This window comes from Rutidosis leptorrhynchoides, chromosome 5 (genome assembly GCF_046630445.1).
Source record: "Rutidosis leptorrhynchoides isolate AG116_Rl617_1_P2 chromosome 5, CSIRO_AGI_Rlap_v1, whole genome shotgun sequence".
NCBI lineage: Eukaryota > Viridiplantae > Streptophyta > Magnoliopsida > Asterales > Asteraceae > Rutidosis > Rutidosis leptorrhynchoides.
This window is the reverse complement of record NC_092337.1, coordinates 9,435,967-9,448,276: the sequence shown is the minus strand read 5'-3', so window position 1 is coordinate 9,448,276 and position 12,310 is coordinate 9,435,967. Positions and strand designations below refer to the sequence as shown.

The 12,310-nt window shown below is 36.4% G+C and overlaps 1 protein-coding gene across 1 annotated transcript; it reads left to right on the top strand.

Moving 5' to 3' along the window:
- Positions 1-955: 955 nt before the first annotated feature.
- Positions 956-3,699, top strand: LOC139850395 (probable trehalose-phosphate phosphatase C). Its single transcript, XM_071839974.1, has 9 exons — positions 956-1,349; positions 1,458-1,598; positions 1,694-1,765; positions 1,875-1,964; positions 2,432-2,488; positions 2,601-2,702; positions 2,792-2,939; positions 3,039-3,202; positions 3,311-3,699. Exons 1-9 carry the CDS (start codon positions 1,050-1,052, stop codon positions 3,368-3,370), a joined length of 1,134 nt encoding a protein of 377 aa, XP_071696075.1. The 5' UTR covers positions 956-1,049; the 3' UTR covers positions 3,371-3,699.
- Positions 3,700-12,310: the final 8,611 nt, after the last annotated feature.

The following is a 12,310-nucleotide window of genomic DNA, read 5'->3' as shown; positions in this document are numbered from 1 at the left end:
AAGAGGGAAGTAACCATTCGGGGGGAAGCGGGGGGAAGCAAAAACTTTATTTTTTTCGTTTTTTGGAAAAACTTTGTTCACGAACATTATAGATGAGATGAAAATATGAACATTTAGTATAGACACTTTGTGATAAATATTTTTATTTTGGCGGGAAAAAGCTCGAAGAAGTAATATATAACAATTATCGTGTTTTTCGAGCGTATTTTGAGGTTTTAGCTATTGGGGTTTAGATATTAGGGTTTAGATATTAGGGTTTATAGGGTTTAGATATTAGGGTTTAGGGTTTAGATTTAGGGTTTAGATTTAGGATTTAGATTGAGTTTTTAACACGAACGGTTTAGAGTTTAGGGTTTAGGGTTTAGGGTTTAGGGTTTAGGGTTTCGTGTTTTGGGTTTATGGAATAAACCCAAAACACCAAACCCTAAACCCTAAACCCTAAACCCTAAACTCTAAATTGGGCTAAATTTTACTTCACAAAACATGAAGAAAAAAAACGTTCATATTCTTCACGAACAATATTATCTTGAATGTTATTTTTGTCGATCGTTTTCCCGCCTAAATAATAACATTCATCACGAAGTGTCTCTTCTAAATGTTTATATTTTCGTGTGATCTTGATGCCGGCAAAAAAAATTTCAAAAAAAAAAAATTTTGCCTCCCCCCGATTGGTTACTTCCCCATTGATCCTGCCCCTATATATATATATATATATATATATATATATATATATATATATATATATATATATATATATATATATATATATATATATATATATATATATATATATATTATACATTAAATATTAAATAGATAAAAGAAAAATGGTCCCACCATCACTAGTCTCATTTAGCGAAAAAGGTAAGGGATGCTTCCTCCATTTCTACCATGAAATTTACTTATAAATTCTAGCCTTCAACTTCATTCTCCTCATTCTTCATTTCCCCTTCATTTCTTAATTAACATTTTTTAACTTCTATAAATCTCTATTCATCTTCCTTTTATTATTTCATTCAAACATTCTAATATTTTACTTAACTCTCGAAATGACTAATTCAAGTGCGGTTGTTTCCGACGCTCAATCAGCCATTGCTATCGCTATCACAGCGGCTGTTAACAATTCATCTCTTTATTCTTCTTCAATTCCTAATTCCCCATACAATCTCACTCTCTTTTCAAGAAACAACAACAAGTTTCCATTGAGCTGTATTGAAACTGCCACCTCAGCCGGTGGCCCCACCGGTGTGGTGAAGAACGTTAACGTGTCATGCTGGGTGGATGCTATGAGAGATTCTTCTCCTACAAGAAACTCGTCACAAGATACCGAAGATAAAAAGAGATGGATTGTAAGTTATTGACCCTTAAACAAGTAATCAACCTTATTAATATAATAATATCTAAATATTTTCATCTTATATAATTTTTTTTTATTTTTTTTTTTATGATATATATAGATGAAACATCCATCAGCATTGGGTGTTTTTGAAGAGATTATGAGTGCTGCAAAGATGAAACAAGTTGTGATTTTTCTTGATTATGATGGAACTTTATCTCCCATTGTTGAAAACCCTGATCAAGCTTACATGGCACCTGAGGTTTAATTCATTTCATTTTTTATTTTTTTATTTTTTCATGTGACTTGTATAATGTTTTTTTTCTCTAAATTTTAATATTTTTATGGTAAAAACAGATGAGAGAAGCGGTAAAGAATGTTGCCAAGTACTTTCCAACTGCTATAGTTAGCGGGAGATGCAGAGCTAAGGTACATTTTTTTAATTTGATTGACTTATAAAAGTCAAAGTTATACGGAGCAATATAATTCAATTTCAATAAATAAAGTGTGACTATATATACAATTTTTACTGCAACAGGTTTATAATTTTGTAAGACTATCAGAGTTGTATTATGCGGGTAGTCATGGCATGGACATCAAGGGACCATCTTCTCGCAAGCATCAAAAGGTACAAACTGAAAAAATTAAATGGGGAGACAAAATTTCGTTTTCTTTCTATATTTAGAAAAATTAAAATTGTATAATACTAAACGTAGCCCTAAAAACGTAGTCCTTAGGACTACGTTTAATCTTACAATAATTAGATTTGTAAACTCTCTTTAATTAATTAGAAAGTATAATTATTCTTTTTTTTTAAATATCGACTTTTCTTATATAATTTTGACAATAATATTATTCATGGCAGGTCTGAGTTATAAAAAAAAATTATATTATTTATGGTATCCATAAAATAAAAATATACTTTAAATTGGGTGAACAACTAATCCTTTCACTAAAGGGATTACACTTTGCAATGTATTCATATTTCTTAAATTTAAACCGAAAAAATACTAGTTCTTTTCTGTTTGGTATACAATTAAATAAAATGGTTACTAAAGTTGCTAATTGTAAGATGTTTTTTATTTTGTCTTTTAGGGAAATCAAAATGTACTTTGCCAACCAGCCAAGGAATTTTTACCAATGATGACCGAGGTAGTTACACAACAATATATTATTAAAATTATTATAGTTATATAGTTATATTGTCTAAAGCTCAAAAAGTTGTTTATAGACATAAAAGCTATAAATTTTCTTTAATTTGTAGGTTTATGGAATATTATTAGAACAAACGAAGAGCATTCCTGGTGCCAACGTGGAAAACAATAAGTTCTGCTTATCGGTACATTTTAGGCGTGTTGAAGAACAGGTACAATCCGATTCAAAAACTTGTTCAAAAAACGTTGCAATTCATTCGTTATTGCCATAAAGCTAAGCATATTTTGTAAACGTGTATAGAGCTGGAGCGATTTGGCAGATCGAGTTAAATCTGTTCTTAAAGACTATCCTAAACTTCGTTTGACACAAGGACGAAAGGTTCTAGAGATACGACCAACTATCAAGTGGGACAAGGGCAAAGCCATCGAGTTCTTGTTGAAATCATTAGGTAATTAAAAGTTTGTAAAACTTGTAATGTTATTGAAAAGAAATTCATTAAAGACGTATGAATGTGAATTAATTATTGTTCTCCCATTATGAAATATAGGATACGCAAACTCAAAGGATGTATTACCAATCTACATCGGAGATGATCGTACAGATGAAGATGCGTTTAGGGTACTAAGAAAAAGGGAACAAGGATTCGGTATTTTAGTGTCAAAGATACCAAAAGAAACCGAAGCTGTTTATACCTTACAAGAACCATCCGAGGCACGTTAACTAATTGACCAACTATGTATAGTATCCATTTTTTGAGATATCTAAACAAATGATTGCAACAAAGTTCTAATTAACCTTTTATGTTGTCTTGCTATATAGGTTATGTATTTTCTTCAACGTTTAGTGACGTGGAAACGTTCCATTCTACGAAGTCACTAGCTACTGATCAACGAGAGGCATTTGATCGATTCCCATTATAAAAGTTTTCAAGAAGTGTGGGATGATGTTAATTTGGGTAGAAGTTTTCGTGTTTAGATAACCAAGTATATAGAATACCAAAATCTTGTAAATAACATCACCTTTGTGATTATATGATCAAGATGAAAGTACTCTTCAGAAGCATGTATGACAAATTCTATACATGTTTCGTAGTTAACGTTTCGAAAATGATGTTTTAGTATGTAACCTTCTTTATTTGTCTTGATAAGTAATATATTATGTAATTTCACTAGATAGATGTACTTTATATTTTGTAATGAATCATGAAAATGATGGTCGAGTTTGATAAAATTCAACTTCGTTTTCTTGCAAGAATATTCAACTTCATTTATTTCTATTCACCCAATGCCATAGTATAATTTTTTTCATTTTCTTTCAAGGGTAAAGATAATCATGTTAAAACAAATAAGCTATATAATACTCTGGGGAATAACTTAACCCGACACACAAAATACAATGATCAAACAACACAACTACATACAGATGCAAGGCACATAGACCCACTATGATACTAATATAGATGCAAGATTAGATCAAGTTATCTCATCTTTCATGATATCTTAACACTATATACTAAAAACTAACAAGAAAAATAAACCATATAATAATAATAATAATAATAATAATAATAATAATAATAATAATAATAATAATAATAATAATAATAATAATAATAATAATAATAATAATAGGATCTTGAAAACGGAAAACCCAGATCTTGCAATCGGTTTCCGGCCATCGTTTTTCAGTGTGTTGGCGGCGGAGATATGATGGTTGGTGGCCGGAATTGGGTATTTTATATATGTAAATGGTATTGAGTTGGAAGATGGGTGTAAAATTCAGCGATTTTGAGGGCAAATGAAGGGTTTATGATGATGATGATGGGAGTTAAAGATTTTAAGGGAACGTAAACAGGGGACAAACCAATTGCCATTTCCAGACTTGCTCTACCAATTGCCATTTTGTTAGCTTCCTTTTTCTTGGTGAGTGCTGCGAGGTCCAACTTAATCCAAGTCGTGATCATTGGTTAATAGGGTCATCAAATTATTATTTTTGAGTGCCCACCAGGTGTTTGTTAAAAGTCCCCTGTGAGTTTTATCTTGGCTTCATGATTATAATTATTTTACGGTGTATGGGGATTTTGCATATGTCATTTTAGCTATGCACTACAACTAAAGGTTGTGTGTAGCTATGTCGTATGCTGCTGTGAAGTTTCATTGTCCCTTTGTGGGTCTTAGTGGCTGTCAAAATGGGAGTGGAAATGGGCTAGTTAGAAGTTCTCTTATCAAGCATCTTAGTGATCGTCATTGTGGTATCGATGCGCGGGATATCACTCGACATTCTCTTACTTCTAATTTGGGTGTTTATACTGAGGCTGATGTTACTTTTAGGCGTATGGGGATTTGGTTATGTGGTGTTTGCTACAAAACACACACGGCACATGCTAAGTGCCGTCATGGTAGGGGCCCGGATGTGCCGCCCCCCGATGAGGGAAATGGTGTTGTTCGTTTTGTGCTTCATAATTTTACCAAGCCACTAGCTCCCTCTTCTCCTGCTCGACTTTGTATTGAGGATGGTTCGGTGCGTGATCATAACGATGGTTTTGACATGGCTCTCCTTGATTGTTTGTTCTCTAAGGGGTTTCGCACGGTTAAGTCTATCCCTCCCAAGTGTCGTTTGGGGTTTTCTCGGGTTTTGAAAGGTGCTCTTGATAAGGTGATCTCTAAGCCTGATGAGATTTCTAGTTGGGTCTCTTTGTTGGTGTTACCCCTTTGTACCCTTAAAACCTTCCGGCCACGGAGTAGTCGTGAGTCTAGGTCTTCGATAAAGCGTTGACATCAGGAGGAGAATATTTCCCGTGCTATTTGCTCTTGGGGGACAGCGGGTGGAAGTTTACAGCATGTGAGGGAGTATTTGGCAGAGGATTCTCCTATGTTGTCAGTGGTTGATGATGAGGTCCTTGATTTGGAAGTGCGTAATATTAAGCAGTGTCGTAGGAAGATTTGTGATGGCCATTACACCGCTGCAGTTCGTGTTCTTTTTTCATCAGGCGTTGCTCCTTATAATGACGCCACACTGGCGGACTTGCTGTCTAAGCACCCTTCTTCTATAGCTCCATCCTTGCCTAATATGCCGGTTGATCACCTTCACCTCGTTACGACTTCTGCTGTTGTTTTGGGCCAGATTAAAAGTTTTCCTCGAGGCACATCATGTGGTAGGGATGGTTTACGTGCACAACACCTTATAGATTGCTTGAGTGGTGCTGCTGTGGCAGTCTCGGATGAGTTGGTTGGCTCTATTACCGGAGTCGTTAATCTCTTTCTAGCTGGAAGGTGCCCTATGGAATTAGGAGAGTATATAACTAGTGCTCCCCTCACACCGCTTGTCAAGCCCGGCGGGGGTCTTCATCCTATAGCTGTGGGTACTGTTTGGCGACGTCTTGTTTCGAAGGTTGGCGCTGCTATGGTTGGCCAGTCTTTGGGAAGTTACTTCGATGGTCTTCAATTTGGTGTTGGTGTTTCTTCAGGTGGCGAGGCTATTCTTCATACTGTGAATCAGTTGATTGAGGATCGTGGCTCTGATGTTGGCCTCTCTATGTTATTAGTTGATTTTCAAAATGCATTCAATCTAGTTGATCATACGGCCATGTTACGTGAAGTTCGCCGCCTTTGTCCGAGCATTTCTCGGTGGGTTGAATTTTGCTACTCTAATCCAGCCAGATTGTATTATGGGAACCACACCTTATGGTCTTCTCAGGGGGTGCAACAGGGTGATCCCCTTGGTCCGCTGCTTTTTGCTTTGGTCTTACAACCCTTGGTTTCTAAAATCAGAGATAATTTTGAGGTTTGTCTTCAGGCGTGGTATTTGGATGATGACACTATTATTGGGGACACTTTGGTGGTGGGGAAGGTTTTGCATTTGATTATGGAGGATGGGCCTCGTTTTGGGCTACATCTCAACGTTGAAAAAACTGAAATTTTCTGGCCTACGGAGGACCCTCGCAGCAGGCAAGTAGGTGTCTTTCTTCCTAATATTGCTCGACCTTTAAATGGTGTTAAGTTTCTTGGGGCCTCCGCAAGTTCCGATCATGGTTTTAGTAGTGAACTGGTGATGCAAAGGGTGACCAAGTCCATTGCGCTTATGGATAAGGTTGCTAAGCTTGATGATCCTCAGTGTGAGTTGTTGTTGCTTAGGGCATGTACGGGAGTTTCTAAACTCTACTTTACCTTGCGAACTTGTCCTCCTAGTATATTTGAGGTGGCTCAACGCGCTTTCGATGGAGCCCTTCGATCTTCCTTGGAGCGTATTGTTACTGCTTCAGGGCCTGGGTTTGGTGATTGGCAGTGGCGGCTTGCCACCTTGCCATTTGCATTTGGAGGGCTTGGTGTTTATTCTGCGGGAGATGTTCATCATTATGCTGTTCTGGCTTCTCGATTACAGTCTGCTGGGTTGCAGACCAAGCTCCTACGTCATGCGGGTATTGTTGGTCTTGGTCGTGCTTTTGAAGATGCATTGGGTCTGTTTAATAAAACAGTTGGGTTTGATATTTTAGGTAATCCGAGTGAGGTCGCTGCCCCAATACTCATGAAGAAATTGGCAGATGTTTATTTCACAAATGTTACCGCTTATGTATAATCCTCTTTTTCGTTATCTCCCCGACAATCGGCCTTATGGAAATCACAGCAGGGTGATCACACCTCTGATTGGCTAAGGGCAGTCCCTATTTTGGGGTTGGGTCAGATGATGAATGCAAAGACTTACCGATGTGTGTTGTGCTACCGGTTGAGTGTTCCATTGTTCTCTATCTCGACGGCATGCTCTGCCTGTTCAAGGGTTTTTACTGGGGATATTTTCGCGGATCACGCGGTGTCTTGTGCTGGTGTGGTGGGTATTAAGCATCGACATAATGTTGTTCGGGATTCCCTTGTTGATGTTTGTTATCGATCTGGGATTTCAGCGAGAAAGGAGGTTGACATTGGGTTGTCTGGAGAGAACGACAGGGCCCTTAGACCTGCAGATGTGTTACTTTATTCCTGGGATTGTGGTCGTGATGTTTGTGTTGACTTGACAGGGTCTTCTCCTTTGACACAGTCCGGGCGTTCTGACTTTGTCCCTGGACGTGCTGTGATTGATGCGGCTCGTTGGAAGCGGGTCAAGTACGGATCTAGCTGTCAGGCGATTAGTTATGGTTTCATTCCTTTCTCATTTTCTTCCCTTGGGGAATTAGAAAAGGAGGCTGTTTCTTTGCTAAAGCGGGTTCAGAAGAGTTCGATGGCGCAAGATATTGGTGCCGGTGCTGCTGCTCATATTTTTACTAGGATAGGTTTTGCTATTGCTAGAGGTGTGGGGGCCCAGATTGTCTCTAGGATTCCCACTAATTTTTTGTAAGTTTTAAAACTTTTAAGTTTATTATTATAATAATAATAATAATAATAATAATAATAATAATAATAATAATAATAACAACAACAACAACAACAACAACAACAACAACAACAACAACAACAACAACAACAACAACAACAATAATAACTGTCACACCCCCAGTTAGGGCCTGGGTGAAATGTGACTTAATATCAAATCAACCAACATATTATAATATACGAGAACAATACTAAATGATAAAACAAACTTTATTGAGCACGCAGCGGAAAATGAAACGTAGTTACAATGATAGGAATAACAATAATGGAAATGTTCACATGCAGAAGTAATAAATGCGATATCTCTTGATCCTATGTCCAAGTAGCATCACATAAGCAGTAAGTATAAGAGCTTGAATCAAACAGCACCTGAGACAAAACATGCTAAAGTGTCAACCAAAAGGTTGAGTGAAGTTCATAGGTTTAACAAATAAGTTTGACCGTTTGTTTTAGACCACAAGATTTAATTTGTAAGGTTGATCTCCCGCAGGATCAAAAAGTTATGCCAGTGCGTGATATTTAGACTAAACGTTCAAGTTTGCCCCATGACAAGTTGTGTATGTCCTTGTCGGTTTAAATTTCATTATCAAGTAATACAAAGACTGAGTCAAATGTATCAGGGACGTTACTCCCGATAGGCCTACCCCCAATAAATAAGCATGCCGCAGCACTTAAAAATATCACTGTAGGGACTTAGTCGGACATAGCCGGGTATAGCATAGTTTTAGCAGTTGGTACTTGTGTCTAAATTGTAAATAGTAAAAGCAGCATGTGTCTCACCCCAAATAAGTTAAATAAGTTTGCTAGCAATAAAGAGTGGGGCTATGAATTCACCTTAGTAAGTAGAGAGAGAGTTATTCCTCGGAATAAAGAGTTGAACGAGTGAGCAGGAAAGTCAACCTATTGACATTTAAGAGTAGTTAAGTGTTTTGCCCATGTTTAAGTTTAAGTATGTGTTTAAGTATAGTTTGTTTTACTAAGTTTCTATTCCTAGTAAGTTACTATTTTTATAATGTTTCCATTTTTAGAAAGTTTCTTATTTTACTAAGTTTCTATGACTATAGAGTTTCTACTTTTATGAGTGTTTTTTTTTTCATTTTAGGATACTTGCCGTATTAGATAAGCTTCCAATCACCCCTTTCCCTTCGAATGGCTAATTTAGATCTAGGGGCTTGAGCCATAGGACCCTTTAAATCGGAAGTCCAAACCCTCTGCCTAGAATCTCGTAGAAACCATTCGTCAAGAAAGTTCGAAGATCTATACATCTCTAATACATATCCCAAAATATTTTTGTGCTACAATATAAGTAGTAGGTTATAGGTGCTAGTAATAGTAATAGTGTATACATGTTAAGTACTAGTATAAGTAGTATTAGGGTTTAAGGTTTTAATATGTATATGTATATATAATTCGTATATATACATAAAAATATTTTTTTTTTTACATGTATATATGTATATATAAATCTAGGAGTGTTTATGTATATACTTATGAATAACAAGTTTATAATATGAATATGAATTAACAAAGATTAAAGTTTATGTAAATAGTTTAGGGTTTATGTTATACCTTTGAAGATTCAAGATAATTAACAAAGAAAAGATGAACACGATGAAGATGGAAGATCAAAGCCTTAAAAATCTTGAAGAACTCCTTGAAGATTCTTGAAGAACACGAAGAACAAGCTTGAAGATCCGAATACCACAAGAGAGGGAGAGGGAGAGATTGTTTTTGAGAGAGGATTTTGGTGTGATTTGTGAATGAGAAACTAGGAGTTTATATAGTGCAAGTATTAGAGTGTTAGTCAACATAAGGATGTTCTAATTAATGATTTTATTTTATTTTATAATTTTTAGTCAACAATAGGTGGTACTAGTTTATATATATATTATTTTAATTTTTAGTCAACATAAGGATGTAATTGTTTAAGATTCTTTAGTCTCATTATTATTACTATTATTACTATTATTATTTTTTACATTTACTACATGATAAGTATTATTTTCTTTTTACTAATTCATGACTTGTATATATTTAGTTCTCAATTGTTTTATTATTTATATAAATGTCAATTTTTATTTATTACTTATAGGTTATCAGTTATAATATTACATAAATGCATAAATTTTAATTAGCAGTGAGTGTCGACTAACAGTTTATTATTTTCATCTTTTATTAACTTGTCAATTATTGCACAAAGTTAATTAATATGTTTTCTAACTCTTAATACTTAACAATTGTTGATTAAAGTTTAATCATTAAGTTTTGATTATATTGTTTGGGCATTTAATATTGGAAAAATATATAATGGAAAAATGAGGGTCGTTATAGTACCTCCCCGTTATTGAAAACTTCGTCCCGAAGTTTTTAGGTAGTTTTCTCGTTTGCATCAGCAGTTGAGAAGAGATGGGGATATTTCCGTTTCATATGGTCTTTGCGTTCCCAGGTATATTCGGGGCCTCTACGCGAATTCCACCGGACTTTAACGATAGGTATATTGCTTTTACGCGTTTGTTTGACCTCTCCTTCCATGATTTCTATAGGTTCTTCAACGAAGTGCATTTGCTCATCAATGCGGACATCATCCAGAGGAATAACGAGTGTGTCATCGGCAAGACACCGTTTAAGATTTGAGACATGAAACACATCATGTACTTGACTAAGTTCGGTTGGCAGTTCTAATCGGTATGCCACGGGACCGACTCTTTTAGTGATTGTGAATGGTCCAACATATCGTGGACTGAGTTTACTTCGCTTACCGAAGCGGACAACACCTTTCCAAGGGGATACTTTCAACATGACTTTATCTCCAACTTGGTATTCGATGTCTTTTCGTTTCTTATTGGCATAGCTTTTCTGTCGGCTACGGGCAGTTTCTAAACGTTGCTTGATTTGAACGATCTTTTCGGTAGTTTCGTGAATAATTTCAGGACCAGTTAAATGTCTGTCCTCAAGTTCATCCCAACACAAAGGGGATCTACACTTCCGTCCATATAAAGCTTCAAAAGGTGCAGCCTTAATGCTGGAGTGATAACTGTTATTATAAGAAAATTCAACCAAAGGTAGATGTCTATCCCATCCTTTGCCGAAATCGATTGCACAAGCACGTAGCATATCCTCCATAGTTTGAATGGTTCGTTCACTTTGACCATCGGTTTGCGGATGATAAGCTGTACTCATGTCGAGTTGAGTTCCAAGAGCAGATTGTAAAGTTTTCCAAAATCTAGAAACAAATCGACTATCGCGATCAGAAATGATCGAGATAGGAACACCATGACGTGAGACGATTTCTTTAATATAAAGCTGTGCTAATCTCTCCATCTTGTCGGTTTCCTTGATTGGTATGAAATGTGCAGATTTAGTAAGACGATCAACTACGACCCAAATAGTATCGTTACCGTTCGAAGTCTTAGGTAACTTAGTAACGAAGTCCATAGTGATACCTTCCCACTTCCACTGCGGAATGTCGGGTTGTTTCAATAGACCAGAAGGCTTTTGATGTTCGGCCTTGACTTTCAAACAAGTGAGACACTTACTAACATAAGTAGCAATATCGGCTTTCATGTTAGGCCACCAGTAGAATTCCTTCACATCGTGATACATCTTACTGGAACCGGGATGGATAGAATATCTAGTCTTATGTGCTTCATCCAAGACTAGTTCGCGAAGATTACCAAAACGAGGAACCCAGATTCTATTGCCAAAGTACCGTGTACCATTAGCTTTCACTTGAAGTTGGTTCTCAAAACCAATAGGTCCTTCACCTTCGATAAGTGTCGGTCTAATAGCTTCCAATTGAGCTTCACAGATTCGTGAAATAAGATTCGATTTGATTTTTAGGTTTAAAGCACGAACACGTTTAATATCGTCTTTTCGACTAAGGGCATCGGCAACTACATTCGCCTTGCCAGGATGATATTTCAGCTCACAATAATAATCGTTCAATGTCTCGAGCCATCGACTTTGCCTCATATTCAGCTGTTTTTGATCAAAGATGTGTCGAAGACTTTTATGGTCAGTGTACACCGTAAAGTGATTACCATAGAGATAATGTCTCCATATCTTTAATGCAAATACCACGGCACCTAACTCTAGGTCATGTGTGGTATAGTTTACTTCATGTTTCTTCAACTGTCTAGATGCATAGGCGATAACCTTCTCTCGTTGCATTAAAACACAACCAAAGCCATGCTTTGAGGCATCGCAGTAAACAACAAAGTCGTCGGTACCTTCAGGTAAAGAAAGAATCGGGGCTGTGGTCAACTTCTCCTTCAGAATCTTGAAAGCAGATTCCTGTTCTTCGGACCACTCAAATTTCTTCCCTTTTTGAGTCAGCTTTGTAAGAGGTTTGGCAATGAGAGAAAAATCTTTTATAAACCTTCGATAGTAACCGGCAAGTCCCAAAAATTGACGAATATGCTTTGCAGTCTTTGGTATCTCCCAGTTCTGAATAGCA